The sequence below is a fragment of the Scatophagus argus genome, chromosome 19 (assembly GCF_020382885.2).
Source record: "Scatophagus argus isolate fScaArg1 chromosome 19, fScaArg1.pri, whole genome shotgun sequence".
NCBI classification, from domain to species: domain Eukaryota; kingdom Metazoa; phylum Chordata; class Actinopteri; family Scatophagidae; genus Scatophagus; species Scatophagus argus.
Window position 1 is genome coordinate 10518708 of NC_058511.1, and position 21740 is coordinate 10540447.

Here is a 21740-nt window from a genome sequence, read left to right on the forward strand (position 1 = left end):
TTGTATTGCAGATGCTCATAGTGAATATAGTATTCATAGTTTTTAAATTACTAATGTAAATGTACTGTTTATCATGCATATGTGTTTAATGGTCTCAATAACCCCACATGGCATCAATAAAGTTTGGTCTAAGAATTTAAATCACTGTGATGAGGGTTTTGCTTTTGCCAAACAAAGTTTAAAAGGCCTTTCACTTAGCACTGAATTTCTGCAACATTTGAAAGTCTGTGTGACTCTTTAAACAGTGTTTTGTGATGCTATCTAACCTGTGTTGTTTACCAGTCTAACCTGTCTTTAATGACCTGCTGGACCGATTTAACCACTGCTTTGACCTTTACTCTCTCTTCCTACAGGCCTAATTGTATATCATTTCACAAACAGCAGGTCTTTAACATACCTCTTTAAGAATACACGTGGGATATTCTTTTGCATTTTGTCTTCTCTCTGAGCTTTAATGTGGGGCCCCTGCTGCTTCTCACCTCTATTGTAATGCAGACCAGGTTTATAATCCACTCCCAGCCCTGGCCACTTCACACCTCGATGAACACTGTGGACTCCTGCTGAGACTGGATAGGATTCAGTGACCACCCATTTACAGAACACACATGCACGCGCACACGCACACAAACACACACCGGAGGCTGACACACCTGCAACCCAAACCAAATAACTGCCCTGTTTCTCCTCCAGCGCTCTGGTGTCCGATCTCTTTGTGTTGCAGATGTCCGCTCCCCAAGTCAAAAGGTGAACAAATAGAGAAAGAAGGAGAAGTCTTGGCTAACCATTACTCAGAGGTGTGATGTCAACAGCACTTTGACCTCAGAGGTCACTGCCGCAAGAATGTGGACTTAATGGGCATCAGGGGAAAGATAAATATTCCAGACATTATTAAACAGACAGGAGGTGGGGTAAAGATTTCTATAATGAGTCAGGTTTGAGCTTTGTGTGGTTTGTGTGTTGTGGGGGGGGGGGGGGCTATAAGATCAAAGCATACCATGTCAACTATTTGCACAGCAAGCTTTCAGGGTGGGGACTTTGGTCATTAGGGCGGGATGCTTGAACAGCAGTGGGAGACATCAGAGCTTTTATAACACTTGGTCGCTGGCAAAAGAGCAGCTTCTAAAAATGGGGCTTAGTCAAACTGGTGTTTTTGGCAGGTTAAATAACAATATTTGCTCTTTTGGCAGTCAAACCTTCAAACCATCAGATGTTCTAGGTAAAAGTGGAATAGAAAAGTATACATACACACTTTCTGAACATGATGATCCATATATTTAATGCATCATCAGGTAATTTGTGCTATGAGTCCTCTAGTGGACAGAGACAGAATTGCTACAAGGATGATAAAAGAATAAAAACACTAGATGACAACACCAGGGCATGGACAAATCTTGATAAGTAAACACACTTGAATGCTTTCACTCAAGTATTAGACCTTACAAAATTTAAAATAATCATGTGTTTTGTCAGCAACAACATTAAAATACTGCTTTTACATTAATGAACCCAAATAAACCAGTCCAATAAAATATGTAGCACTGTGTTCTTTTCTTACTGATGACTAATCACATGAATAGAACAAAACCAGCAATTAATTAATCATGTTAACAAATAGTGTCTGTGCATACAGTTTGGTGCTGCTTATCTCTCTGTGCTGCAGAACCTCATTGATGTGACTGATTACAAACATAAATGAGCACTGAAGTGTATTTTGATTTTCAGTCACATATAAACTGTTAATATTACAGTGGTAAATACACCTCGCTGGAGGTCAATATCAGCAGCTAAAAATAGTCCCCAACACGTGTTCTGTTTACTCCTGTTTAAATAACATATACTGAAAACTAATTAAATGACCCCTCAAGCACTGAAAGACAGGTATTGCCTGATCAGTATGATGCCTCATTTTCTTGATACTTTAAGAACATTTTGATGATACTTCTTTAAATAAAGTTTACCTTTTTTTTAGGATATTTTTTCCCTGTTTTCACATTATGGTATGTTCTTCTTATTCTACGCCATTATGATATTTTATGGGTAAAGATACACGTTACTTTGCGGCATCACAATTTTACATACATTTACAATATTATCTTCATGTGTAGTGACCATTTGCGATGCTCACAGGCAAAAGACGTCCACTAAATTGCTGCAGCTGGCAGGACTTATACTTGCAATACTCTTACATTATCAGAATAGCATCCCAGCACTTGCTCCATCATTCCATATGTGTGTCTGTTCAAGTTCACATTCATATTTGTGTCTACTTGTCATTCCAACTATAGAAAATAAAGTTGACATAAGCATTTCACTCAGGACATGGGTATAAACATCAACAAAACATAACTGTCATGGTGTTATCATCATGATCGTTAAATGACAGTAACACAGGATCCCACTATTGGCTGGTTGGTTTTGGTTACTTTTCCCTCAACACCTCAGACTCCCTGGAGAGGAGACATTCTGCATGAGCATGCCACAAAGCCACCTGTGTGCCCCAAATTCATGTTTCTAAATACTGGCACAGCTCCATACAGGGAGGTGGCATCCAGCGAGGGCACAAATGGAGCAGGAGGAAGAGGAGGAGGAGGAAGAGGTGAGGTGATAGTGTTGATTTAGGGGTTTCAGGGCAGGAGTGGTCTCAGAAAGTCAGTGTTAATGATCGCATAGAGCCCAGTGAACAGTGAAACCATTGTTACTGCTAAAGCTTACCACTGCAGAGCCCGGGCCTGCTACCGTCTGAATGCATGCAAATCCGGGCTTGACGGGCACCTGTTGTGTGGATTCTTGCCCTTGACACTGCTGCGTTCTGCTGGATGGTGGGTGTGGTTTGGTCTTGTTCTGACCCAGACTTGAACTCCCTTACAGCTGTCACTGTTCTACTAAGATATTCCAAACCCTCCGGCAGCAAAAGCAGCACTGGATACTGGTACGACGAGAGGCAGGGCGGACAGAGTGAATAAGAGATGCCGCTGAGAAGAAAAAAAACATCACACATTTCACATACAAAGCAGTATTTATAACAGGGCCAGAAATGTTACAGTTCATGAAGATGAAACATGTTTTTGCTATTTGTTGCTGACAAAGTAAAACCTGCATGTTCATTAGAAATATTTTGCACTAACTCAGCTTGTACTGACAACACATAGTTTTAATAGTAATTTATAAAGCATACCTACAGATTAAACTACACAGTTAGATTAATCCCTTCTCAGCCAGCTACAGCATTTAATTTCAGTTTACATATTTCACACACGTGTTTCAGTGATAAAACAGTAAATTATATATTAAGATCGCGTTCAAATGAGCCATTTTGCTGCATAACGAGTACTTTTACTATTAATACCCTAAGCACACTGTAAATGACACTTACCTGCTTTTGCTTCAGCAAATTACTGGTTGTTGTTCTTTGAGGCACTCATTAAACACTTACTTTTCATCCATCCATTCAATTAAACATGGAAATACAACTGTGATTAATGTATGCAGTCTAAGCAAAGATGAGTGTGATTTTTTTTAAAGCTTGTAGCGCCATCTGCTGTTTAGACGACGTAATTACATCATTAAAACAGTTCACAGCCGAGTTGGTCGAACTCTGAGGGGAAACTGTGTTTAAATGAGAAGCGCACACAGGGTGATTTTCTTAGAATGCAGTAAAGTGAAGTAGTAACCCTTCAGCGCATTTAAGTCCTTATTTCCACCTCGGTTACACGACGTAGTTTTTACCAACACAACACAAAGAATCCAAAACACCTGCGAGACTCAACAGACGAAGAAAGAAACAGACACAATATTTTTGTCAAGAGGAAATCCGCCATATTCGTTGACATTCGTGCAATAAGGAAGTGGGCCCACCTTAGCGCTGGATCTCGTAGGTGTGGCCACCTGCCACCTCCTGCTCGGCTAACAGTGTGAGAAACAAGCTGTCAGACCTGGACTCTCCGTGAGGAATAACACTCTCTGTCGAGTTTTTATTCCCAGAGGAGTTCAACCAGAATCAGGTAAGACAGAATCTGATATGTCTATTTAAAGCATGTGGACAGTTTCTGCTCAGGTGAGCTCAGTAAGTCATTAGTGCAACAGGCGCACCTTTTTAGAAGTTCTGAACGTTTAACCATTACACGAGCTTTAAAGTGTAGATTTTGTGCCAAACTGGTTATAAACAAAATGTATTTTCTTTCTTTCTTTCTTTTTTGTTTAAGACAGTTTCATTTTTTGGTGGGACCACGCAAAAAATAAATAAATAAATAAATAAAAAATGTGGCTTTGAAACTTGAATCGATGTATTTTGAGGGTAATGATCTGGTTGTAAAGACACAAGGTGAAGCTCAGACAGCCATTTTTTTTTCCTCCCAGAGAGCGAGAGAGAAGTTTGTTCGTTAACAAAGCAAGTCTGTGCAGGTGGAGAAGCAGCCAGCCACATTCCAGTGCCCGGGGTCATGACGTTGCAATAAGCAGACCCCTCTGCACAGCACTGTTTAGAGAGGAGAGACCTGTCTGAATGTCTGAATGCCTGCCTGTGTTGACAGGCACCTGCAAGAGCCTCTGCTGCACAGTTTATAGCATTCATATAAATTATAGCATAACCCGGTCTTTGTAAGAAGAACAATTCACGGTGTGTCAACAATGCCCAGATTTCATTTGACATAACAGTTAAATAAGCATCAGAATTTAATCTCAAAAACATTTGTTTCTCAGTTGAGAGAAAACCATGAAGTGGTAGCATGATATGATTTCTGACTCTGTCATGTGTCAGGTTTTACTGTAATGTTGTTTCCCTCCATCTGATGACACTTAAAGATGGGTTAATAAAGTCAGGAGTGCATGTCATGACAGATTCTGGTAAAGACTACATGTCTTCCATTGCACCACTGAGCAGCTCCATCACACAGTCAGCACACTGAGAATCAAAGGCTGTGCCTGTGCACCAGGCCCAATGTAGAAGGAAGTGTATTTTTTTAGCCCAGAGCTCAACCTACATGATGAGTGAACAAAAAACAAAAAACCACAGGCAGCCTCTTCTGTCTCTCAAGTGCAACATTTCAAGTTGTTGCTTCTCCATTCTCATTTATCACAGCCCATCACTCTGATTCGTACTCTTCCTGACATCTCTCCAGTAGATAATGTACATTTCAAACAGAGCACAAGGGCTCAGGAATGACAGAATGGAAGCAGCAGTGTGCAGGAATAACTCCTTATCTAGACAAATGTTTTGGGTACTAAATATACCTATTTATTATCCTGCTGCAGCGTTTGTTGTGGCTGAGCGTTGGAAGACTTTCTGATGAAAATCTCTCCCGGGAACAGTTACAGTTACCATAACAACTCAAGTGCCAGCATGACAGTGAGAGAGGCAACAACACCGTGAGCTTGGAAAGTGTCGCTTTTGTTTGTTTCAAAAAAACCAGAGAGCTGTTAAAAACGACTCGGAGAAAGGACTTCACGACTGTCAAAGGCCTGTTTTTTAGCATTATGTTCTTTGGCGCTTCATATTTGTGTACTTTTTGTGAAAACTGCCTGCTTCAAAATAGACTGCACTGTCGTCCTGTGAAATTGTAAGAGAGGCTCGGTGTGCCACAATGAGTTCAGTGTCGTGGATTTTAGCAAAGCAAAGTGAAATGACCTGCCTAAATACAAGATTATTTGAATATTTATTAATCAGCGGCAATATGATAATTGAGTTTTAGTATCGTTTGCATGTTCTCCCTGTGCCTGCGTGGGTTTTCTCCGGGTACTTCCTCCCACAATACCAAAAACATGCACATTAGGTTAATTGGCTACTCTAAATTGCCCCTAGGTGTGAGTGTGAGAGTGTGTGGTTGTTTGTCTTTGTGTGTTGGCCCTGCGATTGACTGGCGACCAGTCCAGGGTGTACCCCGCCTCTCGCCCGTAGTCAGCTGGGATAGGCTCCAGCTCCCCCGCGACCCTGACGGATAAGCGGTATAGAAAATGGATGAATGGATGGATGGAGTTTTAGTATCTATACTATGCCTATTTCTGTACCTTACTTTAAGAAATGAAAAAAATGAAAGAAAGTGACATATTTTGTCATTGGAGGGAACTCACTCTAACGAAATTTGTGCCCTGCATTTAACCCACCCAAGTGACGTGCACACACACACAGCAAACCCGGGGCAGTGGGCGACCGCGTGCAGCGCCCGGGGAGCAGTGGGGGTTAGGTACCTTGCTCAAGGGTACCTCAGCCATGGACACCGGGACGGGGAATCAAACCAGCGAAATATAAACACAGTTTTTTTTATATCAAGCAACATTCTAAAATGTTAATGTTTATAAAAGACAGGATATCAAGACATGGATGTAAAAACACATTTTGTATTTAAACTTAAATTGTGATTTATAACTGTCCAAATCAAGATAGTACACAAGACTGTGAATCTGACAAATCGCAGACCTGCTGGACAATGAGGTTACGTGAAGTTTAGAAAGAGGACATTAAGTACCGCGACCTCTGCGATTCACCTGAGATGTACATTGTAAATTCCTTCACAATTGATCAAGTTCTGAAATCGTCACATCAGCCAACCCTACGCAAGACAAAGAAAAACAGCAAATCGATGGAACTGGGAAGTGTTTGACATATTTGCTTGAAAAATAACTTAAACAGCTTATTGATAAATAAAGTTGTCACCATTAGATTTCAGTTGACTGACTAATTGTTCGTGCTCTAATTGTTTTAGGCACAGGTTTTCATGCTCAGCGCTGACACATTTTGAGCAGACGTTTTGACACGTCCAGTCTCGAAAAGCACTGCTGTATTCCATTAAGATGAGCCAGTGTCGGTGCTTGGTACTGTGTATGCTGGCCCACTAGAAAAGCTTCCTGAGACACTTAATGGAACAGAAACACCATTAATGCTAATACACTCACCTGTGCGGTCACTACAATGTATTGAAGTTTGTTTGGCAGTACAAGGCCCTGCGGTCCTTCTGTATTTATACCCCATTGTTTTTGGCTTTTAGAGTTTAAATGTTAAAAACTAAACTCAGGTGTCACACACTTGCTAGAGGTCACAGGGATCAAACGGTGACAGAAAAAACATGCCCAAAGCTTCACCGCAAACGCTGCTATCCATGGTGCCATTCTTCCTAGACTTCCTTTCCTTTTTGCCACAGTTTTTCCTTGTTTTGTTTTTCATGGTTGACTATTTCAGGTAAAACCCCTATTTATGTAATAAGCTTTTTTATGGACAACTCCCTACACAACTCTCCCTGTCATCTCTCAGTTCTCTTAGAGATGTGATACATGCAAAATATTTTGATGCAGCGGCTTTTGCAATGTTAGCAATACGTAATGTCTATATGTCACAAGGTTTACTTATTGTTTCCTCTACATAAGCCATGGAATGTGTTTGTGTATCCACAGCCCCACACATCCTGTAATTTATGGATGTCTTTTTTTTTTTCTTGGAAGTACTCTTAAACTTAACCCTCCGCCTCATCAATCCCAGTCTTGTCAGGCCTCCCACACCCAGGTGATGGTGCAACATGCCGGCCGTGCTGCACACTCATCTTCTCTCTCTTTCTTTTTCTCTCTTTCTTTACTACACACACACGCACAGTGACACACAAACACACCCACACGGCCCTGCTGGGGAATTCATGGCCCCAGGCTAACAAAACACAACCCTGTCCAACAGCGGCGGAAAGCCCTGAGAGAAGCTAACACAGCTCAGTTCCCTCGCAGCAGACTAACAGCACGGAGCTCCATTTATAAGAAAACACTTTGTGACAGCCAAAAGGCACTTTTCTGATGGACACTACTGTGAGGTGGGTAACCGGCAGAATCTCTGTCTTATAACTATTTGTGTTGTCTAGGTTGTTTTTGAAGTTTTTAGCTCACCCTTGCTGTGTTTGCTGAGTCAACATGCCCTCACGTTTTTGATTGACAGGGCAGAATATTAATGTGAGGAGTGGAGACCTGCTTAAGGTGAGAGCAGCTCTGGATGCATCTTGTTGGTTTTCTTTCATTTGATGCATCAGTAGGTTGTTACCGATCTCAATGATAGATGTGACCTGAGGGTTTATAAAAACGTGAATGCAGGTTTTGCAACCAGTAAAAAAAGATAAAAGATTTCATTTAGCTGTTTCCAGTCGTGTACTTGTGGCTATGGCTGAAGTGCTTCAGTTTTTACCGTCTCCTGTAATCGTCATCATGTTTGTTTAAAGCCATGCTTAGAGCAAAATCTCTTTTTGCTGAGCTGTGTTTGCTGTGTTATAATAATGTCTTAAAGGAGTAGTTTGATATTTTTTGGAAACACACCTAAGTGTGAGCTAGATGAGAGGATTGATACCATAATAAAAAGCTGGAGCCAGGAGATGGTTAGCTTAGCTTAGCACAAATACTGCAAACAAGCTTGCCTGGTTCTGTCCAAAGGTAACAGAATTCACCTCCAGGCACCTGTAGCCAGGAGGTAGTCTGGCACATAACCCTTTAAACCACAATCTGTCATCTCTACATTTGGGTTTTTGTATAAATTAAGTAAACATGATGTAACCTTTTAACAAGTGAGCATTAAAGGAGCTGGAAGGTTTACACCTTCATAGAAAGCCAGGAAAGCTGTTTTGCCATGTATCAAGTCTTTAAGCTAAGCTAAGCTAATCATCTGTCCTGGCTCCTGGCAGTATATGAGACAAATATGATTCTATTGATCTTCTCATGTAAATTCTACAAATGTGAACAAGCAGGTGTGCTTTCCAAAGTGCCAAATCATTGCTTTAAGAGGGACAGAAGACCTGATTCCCATCTAAATGAGGAGTTTCTTCAGATTCTTGCATGTAGGATGAATCAACACAAGTTGTGTAACGGTTCAGAGCTAAGAAGCTACTACACGGATTGGTTAGTCATCGCACTTACTCACTGTTGTTTGGTTTTGGATGGATTTAAGTGTTTACAACATTTTACTATCCCTGTCAGCCTGTAGACAGGGACAACATTTTGAGCAGGTATGCAGTGAACTTTAAGTAACATTTGCATTTGGGGATGAGACGGAGGATTTTCCTCATTGATATACAATAAATGATACATGTCTCTACAATTTTGCATCGTGAGCCGCACAGGCCCTCACTTGAAATCATGTCAGAGGAGGAATGTAATCGGCGTATCTGAGAGTCAAATGATGTGAGTCACATACACCACATGGCACAAGATCACAGCATCAATGTGAAGCATTGCATGACTGTCGAACAACGATGAGGCAAGTCACAGAACAGTTCGTACTCTTGGGTTAAAGTCACAGTATTGTCACGACAGTCAACACTGTCTGACTGGAGTGCAGTCCTTAAAAACTTACTTACTTTAAAAACTTGCTTTAATGTCCTCTTCTTTGTTTCCAAATTGTCTCCGTCACGGTAGACAACTTAGGGTAAGATGTTAATTGAAGTCTTTCTGTCTGTTGAAAGGATGGTTTGGATATGATGGTCCCGACCCAGCTTTGACAATGTATGAGGTGATGTCCGGTGACACCTTGTCTTGGAAGGTGCCAAGTCCAAGACAAAGTGGCTTAGAGTCCAACTCCGAAACACACTTCGAAGGGGATGGAGGGCCTGTCAAGATCCTCAAAGTGTGCTTCTGTACCAACAACAACCTGGGCAAGAACTTCAAGCTGGTTAAATGTGACAGCTCCTGGCAAATACGGGTGAGAGTGATCGAACATAAAACTATGGGGAAGAGCGGTGTTGTGTCAGAAGGCTGTGATAAAGAGAGAAATCTATTTGAGATAGTTTGGATGACAGATTCAAAGTAGAGGTGGTGTTTTTTATATGAGCCAAAAATCTGTTTTATTTGGCCTCTGTAACCTGCAGAAAAGATACTATAAGATAGCATAGATAGATGATGCTACAAATAATCTTATTCTCTCTCTGAGTGTACCACTGAAGGAAAAAAATTAAAGGTTAACATGTTTTTTCCTGTTCTTCCTCTCATCAATTTCAAAGCTCATTTGTTAGCCACTACACAAAGACAAAAATTAATCACAAAGTACAGGACTAAGGAGTACCTAAAATTTCACAAAACATTTTTTTTGTAAAAATAAAAGTCTCGCTCTGTCTCCACAGGCCATAATTCGTTCGATTCTGATCAGCGGTCGGCTGGGGCCGAATGTCAAAGGGGTCGGATGCTATGGTCTCCTGCTGAAACACCTGAAGTCAGAAGAACTTCACTGGCTGCATCCAGATCTGACTGTCGGGGAGGTGGAAGAACGCTATGAGAGCCATCATGTGGAAGCTGAGTGGAGGTACAGATCGATTACTGGGATGTTTTTTATTAGATTTTTATCTTGTAGAGTGAGCGACTGAATGTTTTCTGTTGAGATAAAGTACATTAAAGTCAGGCATTTGATAAACTTCTGTTTTCTTTTTGAATGCAGGTATGACCTTCGTATCAGATACATTCCTGTCAATTTCCTGGAAAAATTCAAAGATGACAGATCTACGTTCTTTTATTTTTACCAGCAGGTAACAAGCTATTTTATTTGGAACTGGACTGGCACAGAAATCACTTTTTGTTTTCATATTTTTTTTTCAGTGGATGTTTGGCATGTGTTGTTATCATACCACATAAACGATTGTTAGATTGTTAGATTCAGTTGTGATGACTTACCTTGGGTTTTGTGTTGATACAATTTATGTTGGTGTTATTCCTGTTTCAAACGAATCTATGAATTGTAATGTATACAAATGTATAGAGTATTACAGGCTATTCTTGTGGTAATTACCGTAAACTTGGTCTTTCTTTGCTGCACTTTTCCTCTTCTTTGTCATGCTTTTGATGAAAAGTGAGTAGTTTTTTAAGTATAACAAATCATCAGTACACAGATGAGAAATCTGTCAGCATTGAGATTAACATCAAAACTGTGCTGTTTGCCAACCAATTTAAAAATAGTCTGCGATGGGAAGAGAAAAGAAAGAAAAAAGGAAATTGCATCATAGTCCAGTATAAGTGTTATTTATGTGTTTCTTTTCGTGACAGGTACGTAGTGATTACATGCAGTATCACGCCAGTAAGGTCAGCGATGGGATGGCGCTGCAGCTCGGCTGTTTGGAAATCAGGTGAGTCACTGCATTCCTCTCATTCTTTGGCTTGTGGTGGTTAAACTTTCGATTTAATTTGTTTTACTGAGTGCAGTTGTAAAGGCTTATTGTTTAGGATGAAGAACATTTGTTCGCACAGAATTTGTTAGTTGTTGAGATGTTGTTTTCTTACAGGAGGTTCTATAAGGACATGAATGCCAAAGGTCTAGAGAAGAAGTCCAACTTTGAACTGCTAGAGTAAGTTTTTATGTTCCCTTGATTCTGTAATTTTGGCAACATTAACTTCACTCAGATGAAGACTTTACTCTGTATGGATTCATATTGATTCTTGCATTACTCAAAGCCTTTTAAAAGCCACTGGATAACATTAGAAATAGCAGCTTGGCCATTTTCTTCAATGAAAGTTAGTGACATTGACAGCATATGATTCTTTTAATCTGACATTGTTTTAATGTTTTTCTGAATTGTGCTTCGCCAATGAAGAAAAGAAGTGGGCCTGGTTCTTTTCTTTCCTCAACAGCTGATTAACAGCATGAAGGTAAAATATAATAATATAAACGTGATTTCAGTTCTTAATCACTAGACAACCACTACCACTCAGTCTGTCATTAAAAAAAATAACAATAAATTTGCCTGTTTGTTATCCAGTCAAAGCAGCTACGGAAGTTGATTCAGCAAACGTTTCAACAGTACGCAACACTCAAGGAAGACGACTGCATGGTCAAGTTTTTCGAGACCCTCAAAGATTTCATCAGTTATGATGAAGAGGTTTTCCCATGTGAACTAGTGGTCAGTAGAAACATTATGTTCAGTGTTATTCTGAGCAACAGCTCTTCTTTTGATCCCGTGATATTCATAGTTATAAACATCAGGAGCACCAAACTGCAGCCTGTCCTTATTCATGTTAATGTTACAAACATTTAATGACTGTCATTTCTCAACAGCAAGGTTGGAGTTTGTCAGTAGAGCTGGTCATCGGTGGGAGAGGAATTCGTCAGCGCACACAGAAGAATTCAGCAGTAAGTATGCTGTCGGATTTACGCTTTACTTCAGAGGACTTTGACCTTTCATCATATAATGTGCATTGTATTGTGTTATCTATCCAGCCTAGCCTTTTTGTTTATTCGCTTTCTTACAGAGAGTTACATGACAAGATTGATGCCACTCTTATGTCTGCCAGCTGCTCCAAGGCCAAGAAATAGTACATAACCCAATGTGAAACCACAATTTGTGGTTTTCAGTTTTTGTACAGTTGAAACAAATGACATACAACATGTGACTTAGTGAGCCTTAGGGGTGCTGCTGGGCGGAAATCACATTTGGAGAGAGACAGGCTAGCTTTTTCCCTATTTCCAGTCTGTATGCTAAGCTAAGCTAATTGGCTGCTTCACACACTGCATAGACTAATGGATTGGGCCACCTGACAGCACCAACAGGGATTTAATGACATTCTAAACACATAGACAACTTTACAGCTATAACAGCTTCCACTCTTTCAACCCTTTCCACAAGATTTTGGAGTGTTTCTGTGGCAGTTTTTGCTCATTCATGCAGAAAAGCATTTGTGAGGTCAGGCACTGATGTTGGACCAAAAGGCCTGGCTCACAGTCTTCATTCCAGTTGATCCCGAAGGGGTTTGATGGGGTTGAGGTCAGGACTCTGTCAATTTCTTCCACCAAACTCCTCCAGCCGTGTCTTTATGGACTTTGCTTTGTGCACTGGGGCACAGTCATGCTGGAATAGAAAAAGACCTTCCCCAAACTGTTGCCACAAAGTTGGAAGCATAGCATTGTCCAAAATGTCTTGGTATGCTGAAACATTAAGATCTCCCTTCACTGGAAGTAAGGAGCTGAGCCAATCCCCAAATAACAGCTATAAAGAAATTTGTCTGGATACTTTTTTCTACATAGTGCATCAGTCTTCTCATCAGCTCTGGGCAAGAAAGTGAATAAGCACATTTATTTTGCAAATAATCTCATAATTTCTTCAAGTTTCTTCATGATTTTTGAAGTATAGACATATTTTACAAAAAAATGTTTAATATCCCTTATTCCTTGGTATTGTGCCTCAGCCTGTTTTTCTAGCCGACTTCAAGCAGATCAAGAAAATACAGTGCTTACCTCAGAGCGATGGCAAGGCTCTCATTAATCTTGACATAGAGGGGGCTAGACAAGTAAGTACCACAACAACACTGTTATGCAATATATTACTTTGTACAGAATCAGAATAGCTGAGATTAGTTTCAAATTCATATATTCATTTACTATAGAGAGTGTAAAGACAGGAAATTTGAACCAGTTTGTTGCCATGCCCTTTTCATCTTCTATCTCATTAGCGCCTATCGATCAACGTGGCCACAGTCCCTATGGCAGAGAACATGATGGACCTTATTGATGGGTACTGCCGCTTGGAAAGAGACACAGATGATACTGTTATCTACAGACCAAACAAAGGTGTGTACGACTCAGGTACTTAGTTACAATAAAGAGCATGGCTACCTTTTTTTAAAAAAAGGTGCATAGTTGGATGCCTTCAAAGCCATATGAAATACTTGAAATGTATTATTTAAACTGATTTGGAATTATCATAACTAATTTATGTCCCAGATGCCAACACACGGAGTTCCCTACCTGATATTCCTGTAGGGTGAGTGGTTTTTTGGCTGTCCACACTGTAGCCTACTCAACTTGCCTTTGGTTGTAATATGAAATTAAAAGTTAGAGTTAATGTTGAGAAAGGCTGTTTTATTCAATCACAGAGGAGCCATAAGTTGAAAATTTATGAGTGGGGCTTTCTCTCATTCTCTCTTTCCTGTGCATCAGCAGAGACACCAGCTCGATCAGACACAGCATGGGTAAGCCGACACTTTTCATGTTTTAACACAACCTTTATAAATACACAGCATCTTCATTTGTTATTTGAAAAGCCAGACCTTTATCTCATGATTCTGCATAAACAAGGAAATTGCCAGAAGTGGTGATGTTATGATCAAGAGGGGAAAAAAGTTCTTGTTTTTTGTATTTTCAGGGTCAGATATCTATTGTGAGATTCTGGATGAAAGGCCGAAATCAGGTCTGTTGAAATTTTTGTGCTTGCGTCTATTGCAGAATAATAACTGTGGGAACTCAATTTTGAACTGTCATAAATATAAATCTTGTTCTGTAGTTGTTAAGTATGGGATCAACCGAAATGACATCGTACTCGGCCGAATTCTTGGTGAGGGGTTCTTTGGGGAAGTCTACGTGGGAGTTTACAAAAGCGATGTAAGTGCTGGGACATTTATTGGAGCAATATGGATGTGTAAAATATTTACATGGCCATTTCATTATAGAAAACCTTTTATAATATAACATATTATTGTATAGTTTATTGGTTATTGTCAGAAAATAGCAAAAACTGGGTGTCACAGTCATCCAAAACCTAAAACCTAAGGGCTTCAGATTCCTTGTTTTGTCTGTCCAGCAGTCTAACACTCAAAAAATATAACATGTTTATTGTTATGTAAGACGAAGAAAAACAACAAATACGCAAAACTGAAAACAGAAATGCTCTTACTAGTTATAATGTTTCTAGCATCACTGTGTCTCTGTCGGTTGTTCATCGAACAGAATGGCGACAGAGTTAATGTGGCAGTGAAGACCTGCAAAGACTGTTCACCTGATGTGATGGAGAAGTTCATGAGTGAAGCAGGTAATTAGACAAAACATGTAGAAAACAGTTAAGTAACTGTGATAGAAATAACTGACCTTAACATTGTAAACTTTGTGTGTATGCCAGTAATTATGAAGAACCTCAATCATCAGCACATCGTCAAACTGATTGGGATCATAGAAGAGGATCCTGTGTGGATTGTGATGGAGCTCTATGAGTACGGTGAGGTTAGTGCCACCCTTAATTTCATGGTTTGTTTTTCACTTTTAATGCAGTTCGAGAGGACATTACTCTCAACAGGATTGACACGAAAAAGGACTGAAGCCCGAAATCTTGCACGCTTCTGGCAGTATTCATGTCTGATCTTATTACAGCTAGATTCATGCATCTCAGCGTGACGCAAAATGTGACAGCGACTCTGCATGTGAATTCCTGTCTCACTTAAATGTGGACAATCTTGCAGCTGGGGAACTATCTGACTCAGAACCAGAACAAGCTGACAAACACAACGCTGGTGCTGTTCAGCCTGCAGATCTGCAAAGCTCTTGTCTACCTCGAAGGGGTCAACATGGTTCACAGGTGAGAGCATATGTACTTTTGAGTGCCTTGTCCTGTCTGAATGAAATCTGTAATCCGATGGCGCTAAATTGTAACATACATATGTATTGTATAACAGCACACATTTAAAGCTAAAGGCTAAATATTTGTGAATATGCAAACTGTGGCCTTAATTAACTAGGAAACAAGTTAAGTAAAATGATCCCAAGGTTTCAAAATCTGTCACAAAACTATAATAATTTAGCTACTGTTTGCCCCAAAATGTTTAGCAGAAAACCAAGGCTTCATATTTAGAGTGTAGCAAAAGGTTTAACCTCTTTTTGACTGCACTCTTAAGTCACCGTGACCGGCTAACCCATGCTGACTTTGTATGAAGTGATAATGTTTGCAGTATCTCAGTATTGAAACTGTAGCAGTAATTGGTCTTTTATAAATAAATTAGGCCCTTTGTCACAGTCATAAGAAAAGAGACACAACCTGTAATCCTCTGGGCCCATAACTCAGTTAGAGAATGTCCACAGTGGTAATCCACAGGGATGTTGAGGAGAAAGGAAAGATTTAGTCAAAAACAAACAACATCTGAATATGAAGTGGAATGACAACAACAAACTTTTTTATTCATACACACATATATACACATCACAGAAAGTTAATGTGAGATAACAGAAAAGGTCGTTTCTGCAGAACGTTATCATCAGGTTTCAGGCAGCAAAGCAGCAACTTGTGGATTCAATTTCCCGTGAAGGAAAAACACAGACAAAGGAAATTAGTTTCTGCCCACGTGGAAAATGCAAACATCCCTTCCGTCTTATTACCTGCTGCAGTCGTGACAGCGCTGATTGAGGGGCCAATTCAGGTCAGCCAGTGCAGGGTTAAGGTTGTTTAAGTCTCTCTGTCCTGCCCATAACAGACTCCATCATGTTATCGGTTCACTGGTCATATCTGCATCAGGCTACTTTGCAAGTACAAATACAGTCTATTTGTACATACATCTTTATTTGTACACCTGAAAACCTTTCAGTGTGTCTTGTTTGTGTTTTGTTACAGAGACATTGCGGTTCGTAACGTGCTAGTCGCCAGTCCAGACTGTGTGAAGCTCGGAGACTTCGGCCTGTCGAGATACATTGAGGATGAAGAATACTACAAAGGTGAAACAGGAACTTGGGAAAGTAAAAGCTGACTTGAATGGTGCACTTTATTTTTTATGAATCATAAATTGTTTGATTTGTTGTACAGTTCACTATTTCTTCGGATTAAATTGAATTACACAGAGAAAAATATAATTTAAAAATTATAATTATACACATAATTGTTCAGAATAGACTAGTAAAGTATTATCGTTGTCTCTTTACTATATAGTCCTTATCAGAATAGAAAAATGTTGACCACAAATAATCAGTGTCTCTCATTTCTTTGCAGCATCTATTACTCGGTTGCCTATCAAGTGGATGGCCCCAGAATCGATCAACTTCAGACGTTTCACAACAGCCAGCGACGTCTGGATGTTTGGTGAGCTTGCGATACTCGTTGCAAAGACATTTAGGGGGTTCATTTAGACAGGAAAACAATTCCTGCAGTTGGCCCTCATTACCACACCACCTTACCTTCAATGCTGCTGGTCTGTTTGACCTCTGCAGCAGACCACTTCTTTCTAAATCAGCTGTTTTATAAATATGTACTCATCATCAGTGCTCAAATCTTCCCCTTTGCCTGTGTTTCTCTGGTAGCTGTATGTATGTGGGAGATAATGAGCTTGGGGAAGCAGCCGTTTTTCTGGCTGGAGAACAGAGACGTAATCAACCAACTGGAGCAGGGAATCCGGTTGCCCAAGCCAGAGAACTGCCCTCCTGCCCTCTACTCACTCATGACCCGCTGCTGGTCCTATGACCCCAGAGAGAGGCCCAACTTCACCGAGCTGGTGGTCAAGATCAGGTATTTCTGTATTAAATATATAGAAGAGCTCTACTCTTACAAAAAGCCTGATTACACAGAAAATACACATTTACAAGTTGAATCTACTGTGATGTTAAGACTTTTCACTCAGCGTTGATGATGGAATAACCCACAACAGTTCATGTAAACAGATGGTAGTTGTTTTTCTCATAAGTGAATGTTTTGACACACAATTGCCAATTTCTGCTGATGCATGAACAAGAATGACAAAGACTTACTGGTTGCAGTGTTTTATTGCAGCCTTCTCAAAGCTGCAAGAATAGTCTTAAAATGAATGTATTAATCCAGGTACTTTCTGAGAGGAAGTTCACTATAGAGGAAGGCAGATCCACTGTTTGCCGCTTAGCTTTTCAATCGTAAAAAGAACAAATATTAAAGTTGAGCAGTGCACTGAATACAAACTATCCATCTACCCTTTTTACTGATATATAACATAACTTGTTGTCTAATCACTCAGCGATGTCCACAAGATGGAGAAGGAACAGGAAGTGGAGAGAGAAAGGGACAGAGCTCGCTCCACCAAATTTTTCGAGTCCAAACTCAACTTTAGCGAGCCACCTCCCAAGGTGTGAATGTTCAGAAAAACAAATAAAAAAAAAACACTTGATTCAGATTTAATGCATGTTTTAATACATCTTTTCAATATTTACTGTAGCCTTCAAGAATGAAACCAGGGAGGTTTGGAAACACGCTCAGTATTGGTCTACACATTCAGGTACAGTAGTGAACCCAGGTGACCTCTGGATGTCTGTTTCCTTCAACATGACAAACTTCATGTCAAAATGATTTTTACGAAACTGATTAGTGTGTGTATGTCCCTGCAGCTGAATGAGGCTTTGTGTGCCAGCTCACCTGATCTGGCCAGCCCATGTGAATATCAGTCACCCGTTGACTCCATGAACACACTTGCATTGCCAGTCAGGTCTCCTCGGCGCCGAAGTATGGGGGTAAGAAAGCTTCTTTGTAGTCACTTGTTCAAACGTTGCTAAGCCTGTAATATTAAAGCACTGCGTCTAAGTTAAAAATGAATGCATTAAGAGACTATATGTGTGATACTCTTCTGATTCCAGGAGGGCGAGTTTCTCCGAGTGGAAGCCACCAGCAGGGAGGACGCCCAGCGCCTGTGGCAGAGGGAGAGGCAGCAGATGCAGGACATGCTCCGCCAGCAGAAAGAGCAGATGATGGAGGATGAAAAGTGGCTGGAGAAGGAGGAAAGACTCCTGGTGGGAAGCAGAGCATCATTAACTTTTGTCAAACCCCTCTCTGTGTCTCTGTGTCCTCCTGCTTCCAAACTCAATGTGGCCCTGGAGGCTACGCTGAACAAGGCGTCGTTAAGCAATATCAGCCCACTCGTTCATTCTCGACGCCCCACTAGTTTTAAATTGAATGTTCCCCTGATTACAGTTCCAAAGAGGGGGTCCACGTCCATATTCTGTAAAATGAACCTGCCTGTTCTTTTGCAGGACCCCATGGGACCAGAGGACATTAACAGCCCAGTGGTAGGTGTCCGCATTTACAAACTTTCAGAGTCAGATTAAAAGAGGAATCCACTTTTAAGCATATTCACTAAACAGCTTTCAACAATTTCTTAGCCCAGTTTGCTTTCTTCCTGTTGGACAGTGTTGTCAGTATGTTACACAACATGTACTGGTTTGTGTACATGATATTTGCAGTACAGCTGCAAGGAGTTAGAAATTATTTTTTTTCCAGCTTTTTAAAATTTTTGCAGCAACAGTGAAGTAGCCCTGATTGTTTAATTGGAAATCAGTGAAGCCCAGTGAAGAGAGTTTGTGGTCGCTGGAAAAGGAAAACCGTGCATTGGACAACTTATATCAACTTTAATTAAGATATATTATAATGATACATATTAATATATGTTTACTAAATCTAAATATACATATGAGTGCATGCTTTACATCCTCCTTTTGTGATCACATGTATGAATTACTGCAACAGTCCAACACAATCATAACTGGCCACATGTTAAGATCTAGTCACAAATTTTCGATATTCAACAGAAAACAAGGGGAAGTTCCCCTTTAAAATTTGTATTTCTGTATTTCTTTTCTAGGAGGAATCTTAATTATATCTCCAAACGCGTTCTTCTGAAATCAGTTCTTCTGGTGTTTACTAAGATTACCTTTGTTGTCCATAGTATTTATGCGTTACTGAATATCTTGTGATATTATGGAGAGGATGTTTATATTTTCAAGTCCTCACGAGATGTGTCTTTTATTCTTTTATAGTCCCCTGAACCTGATGTTCAGAGTGGTAAGTGCTTCAACTACTATTAGGCCTCTCTCTCGCAATCTTCCTATCTGTCTTTTCTCTCTCTTTCTCTGTCGCTCACACTGTTTGTCTTTCTGCCCTGCAGCACCTCCAGAGAAGCCCCCGCGGCTCACAGCACAGGTAATTATAACACTTTCTATTTGTATTGTAATAGCTTTTTAGTCCACTGAAAAGACCATTTAATTATACCATCTTTGCCTTTTAGATTAAAAAAGAATTTATAATGAACTCCATCTTCTCAGAAAAGTAAAAGTACCCTTCAGTTGAAAGGACATTGATGTTACCATACAGTTAAAATAATGTCCACTGGTCCTTTGTCTAAAATAATGAGGATTTTTGTCATTAACACACAGTATTCCCTCTTCTGTAGCCTGCACCCACAGCTGAGCTGGACCGCTCTGATGACAAAGTGTATCATGCTGTCATGGGTCTTGTCAAAGTAGTGGTCCAACTCAAGAATGACATCACCGAGCTGAAACCAGAACAATATATCACCCTTGTCCAGGTACACAAATCTGTTTTTCACTTCAAACTTAAGGTGTGTGAATTGTAATGAAAAACAAACCTTGTGTGTCATAAAGCTGATTAAACCTTGTGTCATAAAGCTGATTAATTTGCTGCATTAATCTCTGGCCACAGTCTGTTGGGATGGCTTTACGAGATCTGATCCACAGCGTGGATGACATACTGCCCACGTTACACGAGTCTGTCAGGACTGAGGTACGGTATATTACCTGCAACTTGTTTACAGTGTTTTCTCATCTTTGTTTTTATTGATCCCCTCCACAAAGCTGTTCCTGCTACTTGTCCCTGAAACAAAAAGTGACAGAACTGCCCTTCAAACACTAAGAAAGCAAAAGGGAAGTGACCAATTCGTGTTTTTTCTTCAGACGTCCATAACAAGTCTATAACTTGCATATTAGAACAGTTTCTACAGAACAATATTGCTTTTAAATTTGATGCATTTCTTTCAAATTGTATGGACAAAATAGTATCAACTGCTGACAATATGTGTTCTGTCTTATTAAAATAGGAAAAGGACAGGTGGTTCTGCTATGTTAAGGTTTCTTACTAAGCCGTGACAGTGTAACAGCGAGCTGCATGCACAATATGAGGACCTAAAAACTGAACCTCCTAAATGGAATTCATTTTATTCATTATAAATTTATTTATTTACTTATTTCATTTATTCACACCTGTGATTTTCTTACTGTGACACATCAAAATGTCTTCCTTGACAAAACAAGTCCCCCACACATTACATTTGGTTAATAGATACATTACATTTGTCCCCCATCCCCGCAGATTGAGGGCACACAGAAATTGCTAAATAACGACATGGCGGAGCTGATCAGCAAAATGCGTCTGGCCCAGCAGAATGCCATCACCTCTTTGAAGGAGGAGTGCAAGAAACAGATGCTGGCTGCAGCACACACTTTGGCTATGGACAGCAAGAACATGTTGGATGCTGTGGACCAAGCCAGAGTCAGAGCCAACTTAGCCAAGCCAGTGGCCCCCTAGTGGACTGTAAACTCTCTTATTCTGGTTGCACATCAAACAGAAATAAGACTTTTTTCATGCCTGTCAGTGAGAAATGTGCACACAGTTGTATTTTTTGTAATCAAACTTACTAAAAGAAGGTTGTGGTGGAGTCATCATACCTGTAAATGTGTGTTGTTAAGTTTTAACATGATGCTACAACTCATTGGATATGGACAACTTGGAAAAAAGTGGATGTATAATGAAATTAATGATGGTTCATTGGCATCATATTGAGGATGCCGTCATTTCAGACATGTTCTTATTTGTGATTGTTGAGTTATTGACTTAATTATCTGTTCAGAAACTGAATTATCTTTGTAAATATATGATGTATGTCTTATGACTCGTGATTATGACCACATAGAAAAGGAAAAAGGAAATTGAAACACCAAATAAATGTTTACTCTTTTAAACCTGACTGAAATGTAAAGATGATCAAACCAAAAGGTTTGTCAACCACTGAATTGTTTTATATATATACACACAGTACATATCTCAAGTAACATAATGAGTGGTATAGATATTGGATTATCAATAATTCCGCCAAGTTCAACTTGAAAGAGTCAACGTTTTTTCAATATTATAAAATATGAAATTCCAGCATGTAAATCAAGTGATATGGAAATAAATGTCATGAGGTATACTACATTAATTAATGCCTATTCACTGAAATATATCTCTTGCTGCTGACTTAGAGAA

The 21740-nt window shown here is 39.9% G+C and overlaps 1 protein-coding gene and 1 long non-coding RNA gene across 5 annotated transcripts; one reads left to right on the plus strand and one right to left on the minus strand.

Annotated features, from left to right (window-relative positions):
- Positions 1–1529: 1529 nt before the first annotated feature.
- LOC124050289 lies at positions 1530–3992 on the minus strand. The gene is made up of 2 exons (XR_006841589.1): positions 3856–3992; positions 1530–2972 (listed from the first exon to the last, which is right to left on the minus strand). It is a non-coding gene; the product is annotated as an uncharacterized LOC124050289 (long non-coding RNA).
- On the plus strand, positions 3864–21693 carry ptk2bb (protein tyrosine kinase 2 beta, b). Of its 4 annotated transcripts, none has more exons than XM_046372654.1 (31): positions 3864–4001; positions 9420–9655; positions 10074–10252; positions 10385–10472; positions 10987–11066; positions 11223–11285; positions 11532–11586; positions 11697–11837; positions 11993–12067; positions 13120–13221; positions 13384–13501; positions 13655–13694; positions 13868–13902; positions 14076–14120; positions 14214–14311; positions 14657–14738; positions 14826–14926; positions 15163–15278; positions 16305–16405; positions 16677–16766; positions 16985–17189; positions 17668–17776; positions 17866–17925; positions 18035–18157; positions 18281–18433; positions 18674–18709; positions 19457–19481; positions 19585–19619; positions 19870–20004; positions 20139–20219; positions 20805–21693. In XM_046372654.1, exons 2-31 carry the CDS (start codon positions 9458–9460, stop codon positions 21018–21020), a joined length of 2985 nt encoding a protein of 994 aa, XP_046228610.1. In that variant the 5' UTR covers positions 3864–4001; positions 9420–9457; the 3' UTR covers positions 21021–21693. The 4 variants fall into 4 exon arrangements, with proteins under 4 accessions (XP_046228610.1, XP_046228612.1, XP_046228613.1 ...); XM_046372656.1 differs by having other exon boundaries at positions 13871–13902; XM_046372657.1 differs by having other exon boundaries at positions 13874–13902.
- The last annotated feature ends 47 nt before the right edge of the window (positions 21694–21740 follow it).

Coding starts and splice junctions, on each gene's coding strand:
- ptk2bb (XM_046372654.1), top strand. CDS start 9,458: ATGTATGAGGTGATGTCCGGTGACACCTTGTCTTGGAAGGTGCCAAGT. Junction 12,068..13,119: donor GCACACAGAAGAATTCAGCA/GTAAGTATGCTG, acceptor ATTGTGCCTCAG/CCTGTTTTTCTAGCCGACTT. Junction 17,190..17,667: donor GAGCTGGTGGTCAAGATCAG/GTATTTCTGTAT, acceptor CTAATCACTCAG/CGATGTCCACAAGATGGAGA.